Genomic DNA, 23749 nt, shown 5'->3' on the forward strand with positions numbered 1-23749 from the left:
ATAGCTATTCTCATATTCCTAGATATACAATGCTACTGGTAGGACATGGCCTGGCATTGAATATTCCAACATAACACTGGCTATCTGCCACTTGGTGCATATTAACTCCGATATATCTTACCCCTTAGCAGTAATACCACAAGATTACTGTTATTAGTCATGGTGGCCATTTTGGAACTCAGTGCCATGTAAGTTGGAACACGTGGGCATCTCTCAGGCTCCCACTAGGCAACAGGATCCCCGATGTCGACAGATATAGAGATCAGGGGTGGGGGTATGAAAGGGGGCTTCAGAGAGATTCATTGTTGCTTGGGGTTGTGGTGGCGGTTGGAAGAGATTTTTAATGCTGGAGATTATGAGTGTGGAGCCTTGTGAGGGGAGGGGAGGGGGGTCAGAGGATCAGATGCCTTGTAAAAGGGGGATATTGGTGGTGGGGGGCGGGGAAATTGCGCGGCTAGATCAGGGAATGGGGAGAGTGGGAGCACAATTTCAGAAAGTTGTTACCATGCATGTGTGCTTGTATGTGCGTAAGTGAGAGTGTGTGGGAGAGAAGTAGGGAGAGGGTGTTGCACATTTGATTTCTCCCCATGCCTATTTTTGAAATCGCTCCTTCTGCTACATGTGGAGAACCATCAACATGTGGTCCTGCACCCATTTTACAAGGGGTTCTTTGCTTCTGTGAGCGTTTTGTAAAATACTATCCCCCTCTTTTACGAAACTGTGATGGCAGTTTCTAGCGCAGAGAGCCACGCTGAATGGCCCACGCTTCTCCCGACGCTCATAGGAACTTTATTACCCCCCTTTTAAGAAACTGCGATAGCAGTTTTTAGCGCAGGGAGCCGCGCTGAATGACCCCCGCTGCTCCCGACGCAGTTTCGTAAAAGGAGACCTATGAGCGTCAGGAGCAGCGCAGGCCATTCACCGCGGCTCCCCACACTAGAAACTGTTTTTGCAGTTTCGTAAAAGCAGACCTGTGTGAATTCTCCATGCTCCAACTTGGGGATCATCCATAAATGACGTCATGCAAAATTGACTCCAAACCCCCTTTTGTCACATTTTGTCCCCAAACCTTGATTTCCCCCCTCCCCCCAAAAATGATGCCACAAACATCCTCCTAAGCCACAAAGAAATGAAACACTTATAGATTGCAAAATTGACTCCAAATCCCCTTTTGTTACATTTTGTCCCCAAACCTAGATTTCCCCCTCCCCCCAAAAATGATGCCACAAACATCCTCCTAAGCCACAAAGAAATGAAACACTTATAGATTGCAAAATTGACTTCAAACCCCCTTTTGTCACATTTTGTCCCCAAACCTTGATTTCCCCCTCCCCCCAAAAATGATGCCACAAACATCCTCCTAAACCACAAAGAAATGAAACACTTATAGATTGCAAAATTGACTCCAACCCCCTTTTGTCACATTTTGTCCCCAAACCTTGATTTCCCCCTCCCCCCCAAAATGATGCCACACTTATAGATTGCAAAATTGACTCCAAATCCCCTTTTGTCACATTTTGTCCCCAAACCTTGATTTCCCCCTCCCCCCCAAAAATGATTTTTCTTTGATATGGAATATAATTAAAAATGTAAACCGTGTGGGTCTATATTTAGGCCCTCTTTTACAAAGGCGCGCTAAGCGTTTTAGCGTGGATTTAGCGTGGGCCAAATCAACGCATGCACTAACCGCTAATGCGTGCACAGGATAACATGCACGCGTTAGCATTTAGCGTGCGCTAAAAAGCTTAGCACACTTTTGTAAAAAGAGGGGTTAATATAACTTGGAATGTAAACCGCTGAGGTCGGCATTTGATATACTTTAGTACAGGGGCATCCAACCTTTTGGCTTCCTTGGGCCAATGTTTCTGAGGCTGCGCAAACGCTGCAGCAAGACGGTAAACGCCCGGGGGCAGCAGAGGAAAACACTGCATCGCCCTCGACCAGGGCCGCACAAAATACTTCACTGGGCCACATGCGGCCCTCGGGCCGCAGGTTGGACACCCCTGCTTTAGTATGTAAACCGCTGAGGCCTGTAATATGGTGGATGCGGCATAACAATGATAATAAACATAGCATAGCTTTACTTTTGTTTACAGTTTAACTACCGATCTGTGCATGTTATCTCTATGTTTCCTGAAAGCACAATGTGGTCATAAACCACTGTTCCCTGCAGGATACCTCGGTGTTTTATGACCATTCTCTTGCCACAGGACACTCTAGGTTTATCTCATATCTTTTTGAATTTTAACTAGTTTCAGTGGGTGGTGGATGAAGCACATGATGTTGCTTGCAGTCTGTATGCCTGAGTATAGGAATGGTCAGGGCAGGATTAATTCGTCGAGGGCCCCTAGGCACACAAGTACACTGGGCCCCCTGCCCCGCCCCACCATGTGCCCAGGCGGAAACAGGAAGCTGCGTCAAAGGGAAGCTTTGGGCAAGCAGCACCGCTTGCACAGTTACAGTTCCCGTTGTCTTTCTTATCCACGTTGCTTGCTTGTCTTACTTTCCCTCGATGGGGTGGGGTGGGGGGGGGGGGTGCCCGCATTGCCAATTGGGGGGCCCGCGTTGCCAATCGATGCTGTTGATGCCCTCCTTCATCGGGCCCCCCTGACCATTTCGGGCCCTAGTCACGTGCCTACTTGGCCTATTGGTCAATCCTGCCCTGGGAATGGTCAATTGTTACAACTGTCTGGGTCTTGCCGCATCTGAGTAAGTGGAACCAATGTTTCTCCATATATCCTACAATTCTATGCGGATTACAAATTATTCAGGTTCTCGAGCATTTTTCCCTATCTGTCCCGGTGGTCTCACACTCTATCTAATGTACCTGTGGCAATGGAGGGATTAAGTGACTTGCCCAATGTCACAAGGAGCAGTGCGGGATTTGAACCCACAACCCCAGGGTGCTGGGGCTGTAGTTCTAACCACTGCACCAACCACTCCCCATGCCCTGGCTTTCTTCATGGTGTGCTGTGATGTCTTCAGTTTTGTCTTTATATAGCGAGTTCTCAAACACAATTGGTTGGGGTTTGAGGTGGGTGGTTTTGTCATGACGGTGGGAGATTTTTTTTTGGCAGGAAATGGTTATTCTGCTCATTGCTATAATTAGTCTGTTCAGTGACCACAATTGGCATTTGATGACGTCAGCATGTACATTGCTATGATGCCTTTCTTGGTCACCTAGTGGTATATCAAGTTTTAATAAAGATATTAAAGAATGCGCATGGATAAAATTATATCGTGAAAGAATTCCTGGATCAGGTTTTGGGAGGCAGGTAAATACATAGAATCTCATTCACCTTTCACACACTAACCCTCACATACCTCAACTACCGTAGTTCCTACCCCCACACCCACCACATGTTAACCCTCACATACCACATATTCTTTAAATCATCCCTCACCTGTCACACACATACCAAATACTCCATAGCTCATCCCTCACCTGCCATATCACTAACCCCCTGATCTGCAATGCGGCAATTTTAAAATTTTTTTCAGGAGACCTTCAAAGATCAGGGGCTCAGACAGGAATATTACGGCTTCCTGATTGCAATTCCTCTGTTAAATAGAGTGCTCGATGGAGGATGGGGTGGGGGGAGTGACCATATTTGATAGGGATGGAGAAGAGAAATTTTGAGAGCTGAAGGAGAGAGAGAGACAGAAACAAAATACAGAATACAGATAGGGGGTTTTGAGATAGAGAATGTGAGAGGGAATGAGGGCACAAACAGGAAGGATTTAGAGAGAGCATGAGAAAGACTGATACTGAGAAGAATGGGTGTATGATCAATTCCGAATGCTTAGGTTAGTGAACAAGTCTCTTTCCCGAGTTTCAGCTAATGGTTTTACATAACTGCATGCATGAATAACAAGGTTCCATTTTTATTGTAAAGCCAATCCACTCGGTGACTATCTCATTGCAGTAAAGCCACAACCTTTTACGGTGCATAAGATATGATCTGTTGAATGCTGACAAAAGGAATTTTTAGGCTTGGGGCCACTAAACGGGGTCCCAGAACTCATTTTTTCTTATTAAGAGGTCTCTGCACCTTCCTCCCTCCTGTACTGTGGCTTCTGCTTATTTCCCTCTTTGACGGTTATCGATCTTCCCTCTTTACTGCTGACCATTTGATCAAGCTGGGATATCATTGGAAATATTACGGACATATGTCGACATGTGATCAGCCTATGCTCAAAGGCCAAACAATGGCTAGCTCCATCTTCCCACATGGGCTTCCTGTTGGAAAAGCAACATGACTGAAGGGTAGGGGTCACTGTACGGATTTGGAGATTGCATTGGCCCCCCCAGACCCTCACTGTCTGCTGACCAAAGACATTGTAACTTTGATCTGGTTAGAGAGACAAAAGTGAATCACAATGGAAATTTCGGAATGCTCTTAAAATATATATATGCACCGTGACCAAAAATCCAAACAACCATCCCACACCAAAATGTATTTTGTCATATCTTCCACAGAACTCGGCCTATTCATATGGAATTTAATGCGTTGTGCCCTCCATGAAGTTGATGCAAAATGATGCAAATATTTCCCACTGCACCACAACACTACCTTCTGAAAATGAATGGTTGCTCTAGGATAGAAACATAGAAGATGACAGCAGATAAGGGCCATAGCCCATCAGGTCTGCCCACTCTACTGACCCACCCCCAAGTCTACTATCCTAGGGATCCCACTCCTGGTGACAGGTTCCCTTGGCTTAACCCTCTAAGGGATCCCATATGGGCATCCCATTTGCTCTTAAATTCTTGCACGCTGTTTGCCTCGATCACCTGCACCGGGAGCTCGTTCCAAGGATCAACCACTCTCTCGGTGAAAAAATATTTCCTGGTGTCGCCATGAAATTTCCCGCCCCTGAGTTTGAGCGGATGCCCTCTTGTGGCTGAGGGTCCTTTGAGAAAGAGATACGCACAGAAGCATACAATAGTTTGTAAACAGTCTCTGTATCAAAATGCTTTTCACTGCAGAAGGCTGATTTTTGATACAGAACTTGGTACTGCTAAAAGATTGTTGAAAGAGTTCTTACAGATGTGCCACTACGCAAGATCTGAGCAACGAGCACTGTGGATCGTAAACCAGGCAGTGGGTGACCGTGCTTGATTTGCACACAAGAGCACCTTGGCATTGTACGTGATCTTGTACTGAGCCAGGAGGATATGCCGCAAACACGCTGAACAGCTTGCCAAATAGCGAGAGAAGCAGAAATAATTCAGACAGCTGCAGTTAGGATAATTCATGGTGATCTGAAATTAAAGTGTCTTAAAAAGCATCATGCCCAAGAGTGGGAAATACTTTGGAGGAAAGGCGGGAGATGGGAGATACGATAGAGACATTTAAATACCTACGTGGTGTAAATGCACATGAGTCGAGTCTCTTTCATTTGAAAGGAAGCTCTGGAATGTGAGGGCATAGGATGAAGTTAAGAGGTGATAGGCTCCGGAGTAATCTAAAGGAAATACTTTTTTGCAGAAAGGGTAGTAGATGCATGGAACAGTCTCCCGGAAGAGGTGGTGGAGACAGAAACTGTGCATGTTTTCAAGAGAGCCTGGGATAGGCACGTGGGACCTCTTAGAGAGAAGAAGAGATAATGGTTACTGCGGATGGGCAGCTCTATGACCTCACAAAGTAGGTGCACAGAGCCTTAGCCTATAGGAAGAGGAGATGCAAATGTTAAGAACCTTAGCCAATAGGGAGAGGAGGAGATAGTGGATGCTGCGGATGGGCAAACTAGATGGGCCATTTGGCCTTTATCTGCCATCATGTTTCTATGTAACAAAGACATACGCCTGAAATGGTGCAAGGAGCTTTTGACCAAGTGCGCGGAGCACATTGTCAGCTTAATCTGGTTTCCTGATGAAAAGATATTTACTATAGCTCAGGGGTGTCCAATGTCAGTCCTCGGGGGCCGCAATCCAGTCGGGTTTTCAGGATTTCCCCAATGAATATGCATGAGATCTATTAGCATACAATGAAAGCAGTGCATGCAAATAGACCTCATGTATATTCAATGGGGAAATCCTGAAAATCCGACTGGACTGCGGCCCTCGAGGACCGACATTGGACACCCCTGCAAGTATAGCTCCACCGATTAACATACAGATTGATCGCCTGTCCGTGCCATCAATAGCACTGAAGCGTGAGGTTAGTGCCAAATGCCTACTACGGACCCGTCCGACCTTTAGCCAATCAGTCATGGTCTCGGTCACAATCTCGAAACTCAGGTTCACCAGATCTGTTCTTCATCAGTCCTGGGGTTAAGAACAATGGCGCATACTACCGGGACGTCCTCTTGATGCAGAAGCTGTTGCCAGCGATCTGTTGCATGGCGGGAGACTGTCATTCAGCAGGACAATGTCCCAGCACATCCGGCAAAGGACACCGTAGAACTGCTACATTGAGAAGTCCCACACTTCATTGGTCTGGATCTCCAGCTTGCAAATTCACCAGACTGCCTGATAATACTGGAACGCGTGTACCAGACAGCGATATCTTGACGTTGAAGCCCTTAAACGGCGCCTCATCTCTGTTTGGGCTGAGCTAAGCAGAGCGTCATTGACAAGTCCATCGATCAGTGGCGGCCAAGGCTGAAAGCACGCCTCCATTTATTTAAAATTATTTAAACCCGCCTATCCACAAATCTAGGCGAGGAACAAAAACCACATACACAATAAAAACAAACAGAAAACAGCATTACAAGCAGACTATAAAAATAAAAATTCAAACATTTTCAGAACGTGCACCCCAAAAAACCGCTCACACAGCAAGGTCTTCACCCCTTTTCTAAAATGTAAAAGCACATTAGCTTGGCGGAAAAATAAAGGAAGAGCATTTCAAAGCATTGGACCCTGGACAGAAAGCGTTGACTTCCGGTTACTCAGAAGTCGCGCCACAGCCAATGACGGAACTTCCACGCAAATTTTATCATGCAAAGGGAGCGCACTTTGAACATCTGCTTAACTGAAACATTACATTTTGTCTTTACGTTTTTCTGCAAGATATGCCATCAAATATTGTTTTGGTTTGTTTTTATTCAGTCTCTGGTATCCAGAGCAGATATTGTGATGTCATAATGCCTCATTCCACCAGTGCCTAAGAGCCAATCACATCAGTGATGTCACAATGGCTTCATTATCCTTGGCTCCCATAAGAATCAGAGTATGAATGGCCACAACCACTGACCCGCAAGCTTTGCTTTGAAGAATGCTGGTGTAGAAGGACTGAGGTTGAAATAGACACTAGAAAATGACATTGGATTATTTCCCGCGGTTATCCGCAGGGACGGGAACGGTGATGAATTTTGTCACCGTGTCATTCTCTATCCAGTATTACACCCAAAACCTTCATAGCAGGTTGAATAGGGTAACTAAAGGCTCCTTTTATCAAGGCGCGCTACGGGGGTAAGCGCGTCGGACATTTCATCACACGCTAACCCCCGTGGCAGCCTAAAATCCTAACGCCTCGTCAATGGAGGCGTTAGGTACTAGCTCGGCAGGCGGTTTAACGCGCAGTATTCCGCACATGAAACCGCTACCGCGCCTTTGTAAAAGGACCCCTAAGTTTATTAAGGTGCGCTAACAGATTAGCACGCGCTAATTGATTCAGCGTGCGCTAAACGCTAATGCATGCATGTTAGTCTATGGATGCATTAGCGTTTAGCACGCACTAATCGGTTCGCGCACCTTAGTAAAAGAAGGGGTAGATTTCATAAGAAGCGGCCAAGTTCTGTGAAGCATACGACAAAAAACATTTCGGTGTGGGTTTTTTTTTTTTTTTCTGGTTCACAGTACACTTCCCCCTCCCCATTCGCGGTTCCTGCACTCGCGGTTTCATATAATCGTGATTTTTTTCTGGGGAGGGGGAAAATTTAAAAACCAGTCATTTTTCCTCCCTGCCGCCTTCCCGGCCTTACCTGTTGGTCTAGAGGGTTTTCGGGGCAGGAGCGATCTTCCTCTCGAGACTACGTCGGGAACTCCCTACAGCCATTTCCTCATGGCGATCTGCACGGGGCAGGAGCGTAGGAAGATCGCTCCTGCCCCGAAAGCCCTCTAGACCACCAGGTAAGGCAGGGAAGGCGGCAGGGAGGTGGGGGTCGGTCAGAGCCGGATAATCGCGGTTTTTTGGCATTCGCGGTCCGGCTCTGCCCGTATCCCCCGCGAATGACGAGGGAGAAGTGTATATATTTTAAGGCTGATTCAATCTGACGAAGATTCAAAAATGACACAACTTTATTTAAGAAGATCCCTTATCGCCTAATCCCCTGCAATCTGATTCATTGGGTTTCATTCACGTTCATATTACTAATAGTTAAGAAAACATTTACCCCACCACCCCCCCTTTTACAAAAGCATAGCATGTTTTTTTTTAGCGCTGGCTGTGGTGGTAACAGCTATGACGCTCATCTAAAAGGGGCGGGGTTAATAAATTATTTTATATTTTAAGGTAAAAAAAAAAAGTTGGTGGCGGCATTTTTAGTAATAGCAATTATACCCTCACAAATCAATCTGATTATTAGCAATAGATCTGTATTTTTTCACCCTGGCTACGGCCCCTATGTGGCAGATTTGTGCTTACTTTGATTAATTAAAATCCGTAAGTCACTGATAAATCTATACATCAGTGAGGCAACTACAGATCAGTAAGTAATTAACCTGATTACAGTTCAGCATTAATGTCACAATTATTTCTGGCATTGGTATTGACCCATAAGCACCCCTCAGACACAAAATTTAGAGAAATATCTGCTTTAACACAAGCTCTCGACGTGAAGTACCTAATCATTTCATTTTCATGTACTTCAATTTGCTCAATTGAAATTTGTATTAATGGTAACACCACCGACCCTTCACCCTTTTCCCCCCAATATAAATTGTTGTTCGGCTGAGGTTTCAGAAACCTACTGCTAGGCCATCCAATACAGGGTTAGGAGGATGAATATTTCTGAAGCAGTTTCAGCCTGAATAAAACAAATGATCTGATTTAAATAAATGTTATTATATGACTACTATTATTTGGAACCAGTGGTGCAGTACGGGTGAACGGCATGCGGGGCGGTGGTGCCCCTTCCCCGCCGCAAGGGCACCCCCCTTCCCTTTCCCCATACCCTTTTTAACTTCTCCGGCGTGGGTAGCATGCCCACATTGGTGTTGGCTCGCCCTTTGACGTTACTTCCTAGATGCGGGTCCCAGAAGTGACGTAAGAGAGAACGCCGATGCCGATGTGGGCAGCAACCTCATGCCAGGGAAGTAAAAAAAGGTATGGAGGAAGTCAAGTGGCATGTGCATATGGCAAGGAGAGGAGGGGAGGGAGGCATAGAGGGGGAGGGGTGCTGCACCCTTAGGACGACCATGCCCAGACCCTTTACTATGCATTGTTTGGAAGCTGGAGTAAGACATTTAAGGCAACTGAGTGAACAATATTTTTTTTTCCTTTGTATTAATAAGAACTGGTAAAAATGGCATGGTGGATCATTTTCAATATGCCATCGAAATCCAATTTTGGACATTTTGGGGAAAATGTCCACAAATCAATTAGAGAAAATGTCCATTTTCATAAGAACATAAGAATTGCCATACTGGGACAGACCGAAGGTCCATCAAGCCCAGTTTTCTCTTTCCAATAGTGGCCAACCCAGGTCCCAAGTACCTGGCAGGAATCAAAAGAGTAGCAACATTCAAGAACTGAGATTGTGATGTCATAATGCCTCATTCTGCCAATCCCTAAGAGTCAAACTCATCAGTGATGTCACAATGCCTTGATTCTCCTATGCTTGGCTCACATAAGAACAGAAGAATTGCCATACTGGGACAGACCGCAGGTCCATCAAGCCCAGCATCCTCTTTTCAACGGTGGCCAATCCAGATCCCAAGTCCGTAGTTAGATCCCAAGTAGTAAAACAGATTTTATGCTGCTTATCCTAGGAATAAGCAGTGGATTTCCCCAAGCCATCTCAGTAATGGCCTATGAACTTCTCTACCTTTTTTAAACCCCGCTAAGCTAACTAATGTCACCACATTCTTTGGCAACAAATTCCAGAGTTTAATTACACATTGTGTAAAGAAATATTATCTTCAGTTTTTTTTAAATCTACTACTTAGTAGCTTCATTGCATGTCCCCTAGTCCTAACCATCTTTCTATCCCCCATGGCACGCAGCCGAACCTCCACCGACCCTTCCATCTCTCCCTCCCCACGCTGACCACGAGACTGACATATCATTGCCTACTTCCAAAAGGCAGCATTGCGAGAGCAATCTAGAGGGGCTGCTTCGGGCCTTCTCACGTCGGGGCGTTCCTCTGCCACATCACTGATGCTGTCATCAGCAATGTGGCAGTGGAACGTCCCGACGTTGGATAGAAAGATGCTATGGGTTTGTGATTGGGCAGTTTCCCCCAAAATAAGCCCTAGTGCATTTTTGGGGCCCAAAAATAATATGACAGTGTCTTATTTTCGGGAAAATACAGTAACTTTCAATCATTAACACTACTCCTCTGCCCTCCAACCCAGCCAGCTGATTAACCATTCCCCTTAACTGTATCCATGACATCCTGTTTGTCTTTGGGAAACAGAGCTGAGATTGTGATGTCATAATGCCTCCTTCCACCAATAAGAGCCAACATCACCAGTGATGTCACAATGGCTCGATTGTCCTGTACTCCCCTCTCCCCTCCAACCCAGCCAGTTGATTAACTGTATCCATGACATCCTGTTTGTCTGTCTTGCCTATTTAGATTGTAAGCTCTTTCGAGCAGGGACTGTTTTCTTACTCTTTGTGACTCTGCGCAGGCTGCGTGCGTCTGGTAGCGCTCTAGAAATATTTAATAGTAGTAGTAGTAGGCAGGCTTTGGTAGCCTGCTATTGGACAGACCAACATCAGAATTACACAAAAGTGAGCAATTAAGACGCTCTCCACCTCTTTTATGAATGCATAGCGTGGGTTTTAGCGCCGGCAGCGGCGGCAACCGCTCCGACGTTCATCGATGAGCGTCAGAGCAGTTACCGTCGCTGCCAGCGCTAAAACCCGCGCCATGCATTCATAAAAGTGTGTGTGGGGGGGGGGGTGTCTGTGGCCTCAAGAACCGATACGCAATATTTTGAATAATGCTTCATTTTTATGCAGACGGGACACTTCATCTAATGTGACCCATGCCTAAAACTGTAACACCCTCGATGTCTTCTAATCAGAGCAGCCTTTCTGCTGGCAAGCGCCATTGTCTTTGTAAAGAGGGCCGCAATGACATATACTTTTGTGAGAGCTAGTGAAAACGTCATTTTGCAGCTGCTGTGAAAGCCTCATCTGGTTCCCTGCTATTATGTGTTTGAGGATGACTCGGTGTATCACACTACACCATGCTATAAATTAATGTCAAGTAGAAAAATGGTAATGATAGGCCTTCCGTGTGCTGGTGACTGAAATACCATGTTTCTCTGAAGATTGCGCCCTGACTCATCTTCTTCTAAATATGAGCTTGCTTTTCCGATTTGTCTGCAGTGCACTTTTCTTTGGTCTGGATGAATTTCCGAACTCTTTGCCCTTCATCAAACTGCACAGTACTGACCATTATCTACTTTTGCCTCTTTCAAAGAAGAACCCTTCAGATGTAGCCTTGTTTTGCTCCGTTGTCATCAGGGCTGGCTCCATGGACTGTGGTGCTCTGACCCTACCTTTGCATTGGCAATCCAACCCCCCACCCCCCTGGCCCACGTTCCGGTAGCTCCCTACAAGGTATCCTAAATCCCAGTCCGGCAAGGGAGAATGGAAGAAAGAGGATGAGATGCCAGACTGGGATTTAGGTGCCCTTTAATAACGATGCCTTGACTCCCATTGGCTGACCTGGTCCATAAGCTGAGCCGGCCCTGTTCGTCATTGCCAGTCTCTCTCTCTCTTTTAACTTTAATCTGACACGTTGGTTTAGCTAGGTCAGTGTTTCTCAACTCGGTCCTAGAGTACCCCCCCTTGCCAGTCAGGTTTTCAGGTTCTTCACATTGAATTTGCATTAACTTGATTTGCATACCCTGCTTCCATTATATGCAAATTTCTTTCACGCATATTCGTTGTGGATATCTTGAAAACCTGACCGGCAAGGCTCCCTATCTAGATGCCAGATATCATGCAGCAATCAAACATCAGAAACAGCCAGGCAGAGGATAGTAGAGTCAGAATATCGTACCAAAACATGAAAGTTTAGAAATAAGCTCTTACATTCCGATTGGTTGATGGCAATAGGCGTGAGCTGGCCCAGGAGGAAATGGAATGCTAGAATAAAGAGAGGTGATGAATTAATAAATGGTTTGGTAGAAGAAAGCAATGTATTTTCTAACCACTGAACATCATGTCTGTTTCACACTCCCTCACCTCATTCTCCTGCCTAAGAAAACCTTTACGCTTTATTTTCATTTGTTTTAATGAGTTATGGTGATGCCAATTTTGTTTAGTGGGTGATATTGCAGCATTATTCCACTGTGATTTTAAAAAAGTTACCTGAAGTTATAATAACAAGTCAATCTTGTTCTTGTTAGTATGTAATTTCTATTGTGCATCATTTACACCAGTGGTTCTCAACCCTGTCCTGGGGACCCCCCCAGCCAGTCGGGTTTTCAAGATATCCCTAATGAATATGCATGAGAGAGATTTGCATATAATGGAAGTGACAGGTATGCAAATCTCTCTCATGCATATTCATTAGGGATATCTTGAAAACCCAACTGGGTGGGGGAGTCCCCAGGACAGGGTTGAGAACCACTGATTTACACTGTATTCAAGACAAAAGAGGCTCTTTTACGAAAGGGCTTTAGGCTTATAGGGCTAGATTCAGAAAACAGTGCAAAATATCAGTGGCGAAAATAATTGGTGCTCAATGTTATTCTATAATGGGCACTTGAAGATAAGTGCCCTTTATAGTACCAGGGGCTGCTGAAAAAGTTCTCAGCCCAACCAAGAAGAGAATGATGTGGAGTCGTGAAACTTACAAGCTATTCCACACTTTTCTTGACACTTCGATGATATGAAATGAAACGAAGTGTCAAAAAAAGTGTGGAATAACTTGTAAGTTTCACGACTCTACATCATTCTCTTCTTGGTTGGGCTGAGAACTTTTCAGCAGCCCCTTGTATTGTGATGTCATAATGCCTCATTCCACCAATGCCTAAGAGTTAACCTCATTGGTGATGTCACAAAGGCTTGGTTTCCCTACACTTGTGCCCATTTGCTAGATGCATTTGCCTCATTGAAACGAAAAGTGTCAAGAAAAGTGTGGAATAAAGTGTGGAATTTCACGGCTCCACATCATTCTCTTCTTGCTTGGGCTGAGAACTTTTCAGCAGCCCCTCATATAGCACTGAGTGCAGATTTTGGCACCCAAGCTTACACCCGTTCAAAGCCTGTGTAAATCCCGGTGCCCAATTTCGGCGTTCATTTCTGGTATTCTAAAACACTGTGGAAATTTTAGGAATGCCCCTGAACCAACTGTGTATTTCCCATAGCCAAACCCCATTTGAGCTGCATGCTATGGAATTTGGATGCGCATTGTGATAGAATGGCGTGCAGCGAGATGCGCGTGCAAAACCAAATTGGTGCCGATGAGCCAATTTAGTTGGGTGCACAATTTAATCAATATCCAAATATCGGCAACCAATTTGGAGCACCATATGTAGAATGCAGGGGGTTAATGCATGGTTAATGTACAAAAAACCCCCCCAACTTACTGCTCAACCATGTTAAGGGGTTTCCTTATATTAAAATGCACGTTGCAGAATTTTTTTTAGTAATTTTCTATTGGGGGGCGTGGCTGCATTAGAGCGCTGCATTACAATTACCGTGCTCTAACTGGCTAATGCTTAGTTAATACAAGAGAAATTAGCGGGGAATTCTGTAAATAACATCTAAAAAGATAGGTGCCTATAATGTAGGCGCCCTTTACAAATCTGCACATGAGGTTTGCAGCGCCAGCTGCCGTGCTGAATGCTCTGCGCTGCTCTGACGGTCGTAAGAACTCTATGACCATCGGAGCAGCCCGTCGGCGTTAAAAACCTCTTGTGTGGTTTTGTATATGGGGGGAGGGGAGTTAGGTGTCTAACCTTAGTGGTCTATTTAAGTGCCTAAGTTTAGGCATCTCTTATAGAATTTGCAGGAAGTGCAGGTATCATGAACTAACAGTAACATTAATGTATGACATGCAATTAAAAAAAAAAAATTAAAAAATAGGGAAAGCCCCCAAAAGATGCTGATTAAATATGGCCTTTCGGCCCAGATTCTAGTGCCCCTTAGTAAAGAAGCCCCAAAGTTTTAGTCTAAAATAGTTTTCTCTGTTGGCACATGCCATGGAATGGGTGCTTTTAGTCAATCTTTGGTCGACTTCTGGAAACGGTGATAGATTCAATATTTTCTGCCACTTTTGCGAAACAAAAGGAGCTCAAAGGCATTTCCCACAAAGGAAAGCTAGGGACCTCCCTCCACTTCAAAATCAATGAGCTCTGGAACAACTTTACCTCCCCTCTTCGGAACTTGAGCTCTCTCCAAGTTTTCCGCAAACATCTGAAAACCTGGCTTTTCTCAAAAAAATGTAAGTCTCCCTCCAACTTAGGAATCAAGGAAACTCTTATATCTTGGCATCCCAAGTCCTCTAAATTTTCTTCACACTTCTTCCTCTAACCCTCTGTTGTAGTTCCTTCCTATTTCTCCTACTGTAAACCGCGTCGAGCTCTACGAACGTGGAGATGATGCGGTATACAAACCTAAGGATTAGGTTAGATTAGATTAGATTAGCTTTTGGTAACAGAGTCTGTTTAAATCATTCTCTGCTTCTTTGCTCGGAATGGCCTCTTAAGATGTTTTTCCAAAGGGCAGTAATTAGTCAGATGTCATTAGTAGCATCGCTGTTGCTCTGGTCGATTCAGAGAGTTCGACCGAGGTTAATGGGCCTCTAACCTTACTCCGACATCCGCACTTAAGATCAAGCGTGCACGCTCTCGCTGCACTGCTTTAAGGTCCCACAGCGTTCAGCGCTGAGGAGCAAGTCTGAGACTACTTGGAACTATGGTTTTAGTAAAGTTAGTGGATGCAGTCTCAAAGTAATAGCCTGATGAAAGAGAGAAGCAGAAAAAAAAAAAAAGCCAGTTGTATAGGAAGTGGAAAATAGGGTAGAACAGGAACGGGGGCAGTGAGAAGAGCAAGAGGAGGGACAAAAATGAAAAAAAAAAATGCTTGGAACATAAAATATCTGATCACAGGGCAATAACGGTGACTCTGAATGTGACTGATGAACCTGTATCGTGAACAGTAAAACCCAGGGTTACCAGACGTCTGGGAAAACCCGTACGTGGGCCTCTTTTTAGAGGACTGTCCAGGTGCCTGGAGGGATTTCCAAAACCCAACTGTTTGTCCAGATTTTGGAAGGCCCTAAGATCCGGGTCGCGTCTGGAAGGCCTCTGTGCATGCACGCATGTATGTCGATATGTGATATCATTGCGCCGATGTCCGCGAATGCATGGTGGTCCTCCAGACGCAGCCTCCGAGCTCGGGGAAAGAGACGTGAGGTTTGTGTGAGGGCAAGGCTGGGGGGGGGGGGCAGAATGGGGCGGGGCTAGGCATCCTCTATTTTTTAAAGAGGAAATCTGGTAACCCTAGTAAAACCTGGACTTGCAGCAGGTGTAAATTCAAGCACCGAAATGCGGCAGTTAGGTGCCCAATTGACAACATGCAATAAAACACATACTGAAGTAGTTGGAATCATTCAATAAAGACTTTTGTGCACCATTGACTGCTTCTGTGTCTTGGCCATCTCTACTGTGTCTTGGGCCATGCCCTAAACCTGCCCCTGCCCCACCTCTTTTGAGGTATGCATGCGACAATTAAAAAAAAAAAAATTATAACTCGCCTACAACTAAGCAGTTTACAGTACAAGGATGCACAGAAAAGTACGTCATATTAACATGTCAATGACACGCAACAATTCTAAGAAATACCTTCACATCATCGATTATTGACATATGTAGAGATAAGCTACCTCCGTTCTTCCAGACTCATCTTCAAGTGGCCATAAAAGTTAACGTAAATAAGTGTGTTTTTAAGACTTAACAACTAGGTAGATCCAAATGTAAGTTCTAATTAGTGCTAATTAATGTCAATAATTGATCATTAATAGCTCTGGAATCTGTGTCCAAATTTGGGCAGCCTTTATCGCATCCAAGGGATGAAGCACATGTTAAAATTTACACCTGTTCTTGAACAAGCACAAATGCTACTGGATATCTCATAGAGACACATAGGGGTCAATTTGTCTGGAGATAAAATAGGTGCCATTCTACTCTCTTAAACTAGGCACCTTGAACTAAAATGGCGTCCTAACTATTGGAGGCGTTCCCAACATGTTTCTATACAGCTGCCACATAGAAAAGGTCTTCCCTGGGTGGATGAACTCATATAAGCTGGGGTAAGTGCATCCTCACTAACTTTAACGGTATGTACTGTAACGTACAGTCCTTGCCTATTCATTTGCCCCCCAATGTGGTAACTCCCCAATTCTATAGATTGCCCCAAAGTTTTAAATGTCAATCAGGCACGTAGCTTCCATGCTAAAATGGAGGCACATGGAGGCAAAGGTAACACCTCAGTGTTATAGCATATAAGTGCAAGGGGTCATGCATGAAACTTATAGAATACAGTAAAATAGGTGTGCAAGTGCCTAGATTTAGGCAAGCACATATATAGAGTTGGCGTCAACGGTTGCCTCTAAATTTAAGCGCATTGTTGATGGCTTATCCTAGCATTCTGTGATGGAATAGGAACCAAAATTGTGAATAAGTCTTTGCAACTAGGAATAGTGCCAGATTAGTGCAAGACTGCGACAATAAAACTGTAGGGTCATGAAATGGTTAACTGTTGTTTAAAATATTGCTCTGGCCTACATAGCTGAAGAAAGTGTACAATCTATTGATTTCATCTGCTTAAAATGTATGTCCCTACCTTACCACATTGTAAGCTGAATAGATAAGAGTTTGAGCCATGATGTACCCTGCCCTTCTGTACATTTAACTGTAAGAGTTAGATAAGTGTCCTGCTAGTGACCTGCTAGTGTGAGCTTAGAACCAATGAGTGTTAAGAAAAGTAACACGTGAAAAGCTTTTTCTAGAATTCAATTGTATAGCCAGAAAAATGAATAAATATCTCTGTAACTTCCTGGTTTCGGCACTTCTGAGCCAGCTTGGAGCTCAGGGGTCCAGCATGCATGCTGTGAATAAAACTCTTGTACTTTCTTCACGCCTCTGACTTTGTGTGTCCAAGTGACCTTTCAAAACCAGTCCTAAAAAGACAGAACATGGATCGAGAGAATATGGCTAATTGCTGTGATGTCGATGGTCTTAAAGGTTGAACGAATTGTACTGGAGAAATTTGAGGAATTTGTAGAGGAAAACCGTAGTTTAGATATATATCAGTATGGGTTTAGGAGAGGGCATGGGGTGGAAACCTTATTGTTGTCAACTTTTGATGTGCTCTGGAGAAGCATGGATAGGGATACAACTTTTTTGTGTGGTCTCGTTAGACATCTCCTCAGCATTCGACACAGTGGATCCATTGAACCTATTGAGTAAATTGCAGAGGCGTGGTATTGGGGGGTATGGTCCTGAAGTGATTTAAATCACTCTTAAGAGAGCGTAGGTTTGTGGTGAAAAATGGGAAGAGTATGTCTGCAATATTCCAAGCAAAGAGGGGTGTGCCGCAAGGTTTGGCACTCTCAGCCTTGCTGTTTAATATGTACTGTATATCGCATCATTGGGAAAGGTTATGGAAAAGCTGGAAATTCAATACAGAATTTATACAGATGATATGGGCTTCTTTTTTCCCTTTGGATCAGGGATTGATTATGTATGGAAAAAACTGATAGAGTGTAAGGAGAAAATACAGGAGTGGATAGATGAAAATGTGCTGAAGTTAAACATACAGAAAACAGAATTGATGTACATCAGGAATGATGTTGGTTTAATGCAAGTGAGAGTAGAAACTGCGGAATGAAAAATTGACTGTTACTTCTTGTATAAGACTATAATGTGACTATCTTGATAATCACCTTTCAATGGAAAATAATAATAATAATAATAGCTTTATTTAAATCCCGTCATACCTTTTCAGTTCAAGACGGTATACAGTATTGAAGCGAACAAGTGCTTACAAGGTACAGGTTTGTAGCTAGTAAAGGTGCATCGGGATGTGACAGCATAGGGGGAATGATGAAGGGAGTTGGGTAGGGTTGGAAGGATGGGTATTCAAACAAATTTGTCAAAAAGGTGGGTTTTCATTGCTTTTCTGAAGGATTGGAATGTCGGAGTGTTCAGGAGGAGGTAGCTTAGGGTGTTGTTCCAGATTCCCGCTTGGAATGATAGTGTCCTATCAAGGAATCTTTTGAATTGGCATCCCATGGGGTTTGGGAACGCGAATAGTAAAGGTTTGCGAGAGAAGCGGGGTTTGTCCTGTAGGACAAAGTGTCTTAGGAGATTGGTTGGTGTCTTGTAACATAGGCATCCGAATTTGAAGATGATTCTCGCCTCGATCGGTAGCCATTTTGCATGTGATTAAGAGAGCATTTATGCAAATGAGCGTTCTGTCAAGAGTTAGATCAATGTTATCGGCATTAGACTTCCAAATTGTGGTCCAAAGCCTCGTTATAAGCAAATTGGATTTTTGTAATTCATTATTTTTAGGCATTACGAGAGCAAGGGTTCATGCCTTGCAGGTTAATTACCGGAGTATCAAAATACGATCATATCACCCCTGTTTAAAAAAAATTACATTGGTTACCTATTGAATTTCGAATCGAGTACAAAATTTTGACCATCAGACATCATGTGCTTTATGGAGAGGCACCATGGTCCAACTTGATCCAAATTCTAAGAAAATATGTTCTGAATCGAAATTTGTGATCAGAGGCAACTATGTGATTAACTTTGGAGAATACTCAGGACATACAGTGTAGGAAAACATGGATGGCAGCAGGATCCTTGGCGGGAACTCAAGGAAAGGGACACTAAGATTATGTGCCGATTTTAAATCTTTTAAAAAATCTCTAAAGACATATTTATTTGTATGGGCATTTCAGAACTGATCGTTTAAAACAGCAGATGTCAGAATATTTTGACTACTAGAAGATAGCATTTTTAAAGGAAGCAGATTTTTAATATGTATTGATGAATGTACTTGTATGGAGTTTGTTTTATTTTATGTATGTAATAATTTGTTACCCACTTAGTAGATAAGTGGGATAGAAATTTAAAAATAAATAAATAAATAAGGTTTGCCATAGTGGGATAGACAAAAGGTCCATCAAGCCCAGTATCCTGTTTCCAACAGTGGCCAATCCAGATCCCAAGTCCGTAGCTAGATCCCAAGTAGTAAAACAGATTTTATGCTGCTTATCCAGGAATAAGCAGTGGATTTCCCTAAGCCATCTATTGACCCAGGCCAGTGGTCGGCAAACCGCAGCTTGCGAGCCGCATACGTCTCTTTAGCCACTTGAGTGCAGCTCTGCATGTGCCTAAGGCCCAAAACTGTCAGGGGGGCCCCAGGACCAGCGTTAGGCGGGAGCACAGGGCAGCTGCCCTGGGACCCACAGATCCAGGGGGTCCTGTGATCCAAACTTCTTCATTAAACACCTAAATTTTCCTTTTCATAGGGGCCCTGACATGGCAGCCGTTCTCACAAACTGCCGGCGGCTGCCCCAAAGCTTTCCCTCTGTGGCGATCTGCCCTGTCAGAAACGGGGAGTTGTGGCAGAGGGAAAACTTCGGGGCAGCCGCCGGCAGCTTGTGAGAACATGGAAGGAAGGAGGAAGGTATGCCAGACCAAGGGAAAAGGAAGGAGGTGATGTCAGAGCATGGATGGGGAGGGAGAGATGAAAGGAAAGGAGAGAGATATCAGGGAAGGGAAGGAAACAGATGCCAGACTGTTGGGTGGGAAGGAAAGGAGAAGAGACAGATGCCAGAGCATAGGGGAGGGGGTGGTGACAGAGAAAATGGAGAGGTGGCAGAGCTGAAATGAATCATGTACAAAGGAGAGAAGGGGCACAAGATAGACAGTTTATGGAAGGAGTATAGAAAGAAGGAAGATGCCATATGGAATGTGGAGAGGACGGACAGTGGATGGGTTGAGCAGAAAGAGAATGCAGACATGGAAGGGGCTGATGCTGCATGGAAGAAAGAGAGAGGGTAGATGCTGGCTAGAAAGAAGTGAGTGAAGACAAGATGATTAAAGCAGAAACGACAAAAGGTAGAAAAAGATTTTTTGTCAATAAATAAGATTATTATTATGATATCTGATTTTATTTAATGTTAGTAGCTAGTTTAAACCGACTTCTAAAAACATGGTTCTTGAAAAGAAATTTGGCTCTCAAAAGAAATCTTAATCATTGTACTGCTGATCTTTGGCTCTTTTGACTAATGAGTTTGCCGACCACTGGCCCAGGCAAAATGACCTTTGACCCATGGACTTCTTTTTTTAGAAATTATCCAAGCCTTTTTTAAACCCCGCCAAGCTAACTGATTTCACCACTTTCTCCAGCAACAGATTCCAGAGTTTAATTACACGTTGTGTGAAGAAATATTTTCTATGGTTTGTTTTAAATCTACTACTTGGTAGCTTCATTGAATGCCCCCTGGTCCTAGTATTTTTGGAAACAGTGAACAAGCGATTCACATCTACCCTTTCTACTCCATTCCGTATTTTATAGACCTCTTATCATATCCCCCCTGAGCCGTCTCTTCTCCAAGTTGAAGAGCCCTATCCACTTTAGCCTCTCCTCATAAAGAAGTCGTCCCAAACCTTTTCTCATTCCACTATATCTTTTTTGAGAGTCTGGGTGCTGAGAAGCCATTACAAAGTGCTAGCATAGCACTCAATATTTTTGTGCCTAAATCCTAGCACCTTTTATAGCATTACTTCCTTAGTACATGAATTAGAGTGCTCTGTCTTGGCAGCAAAATAGCAGCTACTTTGCTTATATTCTAACCATTGGTGGATGCTAGCTCGTGTGAAATTTGCGTGGCAAATTTGAATAAAAGGGCCTCAGTTCCTCAACAATGAGGAGACAAAGTGAGTGAGATGCTAGAGATTGTTTAAATGATTAGGAATGCCTTTTTTTTTTTTTTTTCCTGTGCTTTTATAAATAAGTAGAATTGCAGAGATGAAGAATTTCAAACAACTTCTTTCAGGAAAAATACATTTCAGAATTCGCGTATACCCTGGACCTCATTATAGCCAGGTAATAGGTTGTACAGTAATTGGGGGACCATCTGGGATATGCAACAATGATAAATTAAAAAACTCTCTGCAAGGCGGCAGAGATTAAAGAAACAGCAAATCAGATGTGACATCGCTGGGTTATGTTCCTTTCTCTTTCACTTTTCTTAATTTTCACATACATTTGCAACCCCTCTAGCCGAAATGGATTATGCATGAAAAGCCTGACAAATTTCATCGGTGATGTGGTTATGGGAACAGGAGACCCATTTTTTTCATTTTATTTACAAATGTGGCAGGCTGAGGAGTACATGCTCCTTTTTATTTTTGCTATATTCAGTTTCTCCATTAAAAATGTACTGATAAATGCTGCATTACAAGGGGCCACTGAAAAGTTCTCAGCCCAACCATCAAAGTTGGGGGCAGTCTCCGTCGATTTCCATATTACTTCTCTGATTAAAAAATCTCACTTCCTATTATGGAAATTAAGAACAATTAAGTCATACTTTGATTTTCTCTCATTTAGAGCTCCTTTTACGAAGGTACGCTTGCGTTTTTAGCGCACGCACTAGCCAAAAATCTACTGCCTGCTCAAAAGGCAGTATCGATTTCTAAGAAAAATGTAAAAAGGCTGCAGATCATTCAAAATACTGCGGTACGACTGATTTTCGGATTGAAAAGATCAGATCACGTGTCACAGTATTATTATAGACTGCATTGGTTGACAGTAGAGGCTAGAATAGTTTTCAAATTTGATTGTGTATGTTTGAAGCGTTGGATTGTTCACCCACTAATTAAGACCTTCTTAGATAGGACCCTAGCGTTTTAAGTAGAGGTCTGCATGGGAACGGGGATCGTGGGAATCCCGAGGGTCCCACGGGGTCCCTCCCTAACCCACGGGATTCCCACGGAGACCCCCCTCTGGCCCACGGGACTCCCACGGGGACCCCCCTCTAGCCAACGGGACTCCCACAGGGATGGAAGGCTTTGGAAGCAGGGTTCGTCCACATAATATAATGGACACGTCAGCCTTAGTAAAAGAGGGGGTTTATAAGTTAGTTACCTGAACAGAAAACAAAAAAAGGGTTCCATCAAAGAGATTCCACAAGGAAAACAGCAGCACAAACACAAAAGAAACTGTGGAACTGATGGTCCTGTCAGAAGTAATTGCTGCTTTTTATGGGGATGGGCGGGGATGGAGGTAATTCCTTGCGGGGACGGAGATGATCCTGGCGGGATCGGGTGGGGGACAAAGAGGATCCTGGCGGGGACGGGCGGGAATGGGTGGGATTTCTGTTCCCGTGCAACTCTCTAGTTTCAAGCTGGTAGGCAACAATCTTGGTTAGGCAAATGTATTCAGGAAGCTATGTTATCCTATTGCAGTTTTCAGAAATTAATTTAGACCACTTTGTTCGATAAGTTTATTACTTAGTGAGTTTTGTTATTGAAATTCTATTTTATAAATATTTGTATTTTTTACTGTATTATTGTATTTCTCTGATTGTCCAGCTCTTTTTAGTGTAAACCGCCTAGAACTTTTGGTTATGGCGGTATAAAAGAATAATATTATTATTATTGAATGGACTTTTACCCAGCTATTTTTTAGATGGCTTCAATTTTGCTACTAGAAAATACTTGTGTGTGATACGACTTTTTGATTTTTCATCTGTAAAGAGATGTGTTTATAAATGATTTCTTAGTAAAACTTTGGCATATTTGGCAGCTATATGGGACAAACAAGTTAGTACTTATATATCATTCTCAACCTCTTTCCTAGTTTTTAGAAAATCACTGAAAACCTATTTGGTAAATATTTTGATTAATTTATAATCATACTACATATAGTTAGTATCTCTTAGCTGTTAAAAGCACTGAACCGCAAGGTAGCTGCGGTATATAAGAATTATGTAATGTAACACTTACCTCCTCTTTTACAAAGGTGCGCTATGTTTTTTAGCGCGCGCTAAATATTATCACGCGCTAAACATGCGCTAAACGCTAACACGTGCATGTTATCCTATGGATGCGTTAGCAGTTAGCGCACGCGTTGATTCAGCTCGCACTAAATCCACGCCAAAACGCTTAGCCTTTGTAAAAGAGGGCCTTAGTCTACCGATTTTCCACTTTTTTCATTCCATATTTTTCCGACAGAATGAAAAAAGTGGACTAAGGGGTCCTTTTACTAAGGCGCGCTAACCAATTTAGCACGCGCAAATCTTTAGTAATTAGTAAAAGGACCGCATTACTAAAAGGGCCCCTAAGTGTATAGCCCTCAATGGAGACTGCCCCAACTTTTCAGCGGCCCCTTGTACAAGTTATCACGATGTCTGAGATGATGTCATATGCTGCATTCCGAGTTCACAACAGTCTGACGTCACTCGGAGCCTTTCAGCAGGTCACGTTCTAAACCGTGCCTCCAATATTAGATTTTCAAATTCGTTACTTCATAGAAATAAGTTTTCCATATTGTGTCTCGCTTGATACACGTATTTTTTTTTTCAGTTA

General features: G+C 43.6%; 1 protein-coding gene across 2 annotated transcripts in view; it reads right to left on the minus strand.

The window, feature by feature from the left end:
* Positions 1-23749, minus strand: part of GRM5 (glutamate metabotropic receptor 5) — a 466389-nt gene that overhangs the window by 4297 nt on the left and 438343 nt on the right. Inside the window, exon 8 of one of the 2 annotated variants that reach the window (XM_033949080.1) lies at positions 12222-12275. The exons of the other annotated variant lie outside the window; for it this stretch is intronic. Within the exon in view, the coding sequence (XP_033804971.1) occupies positions 12222-12275 (54 nt within the window). The remainder of the gene's footprint in view (positions 1-12221; positions 12276-23749) is intronic. 2 annotated transcript variants of the gene reach the window in all.

This window comes from Geotrypetes seraphini, chromosome 6 (assembly GCF_902459505.1).
Source record: "Geotrypetes seraphini chromosome 6, aGeoSer1.1, whole genome shotgun sequence".
Taxonomy (NCBI): domain Eukaryota; kingdom Metazoa; phylum Chordata; class Amphibia; order Gymnophiona; family Dermophiidae; genus Geotrypetes; species Geotrypetes seraphini.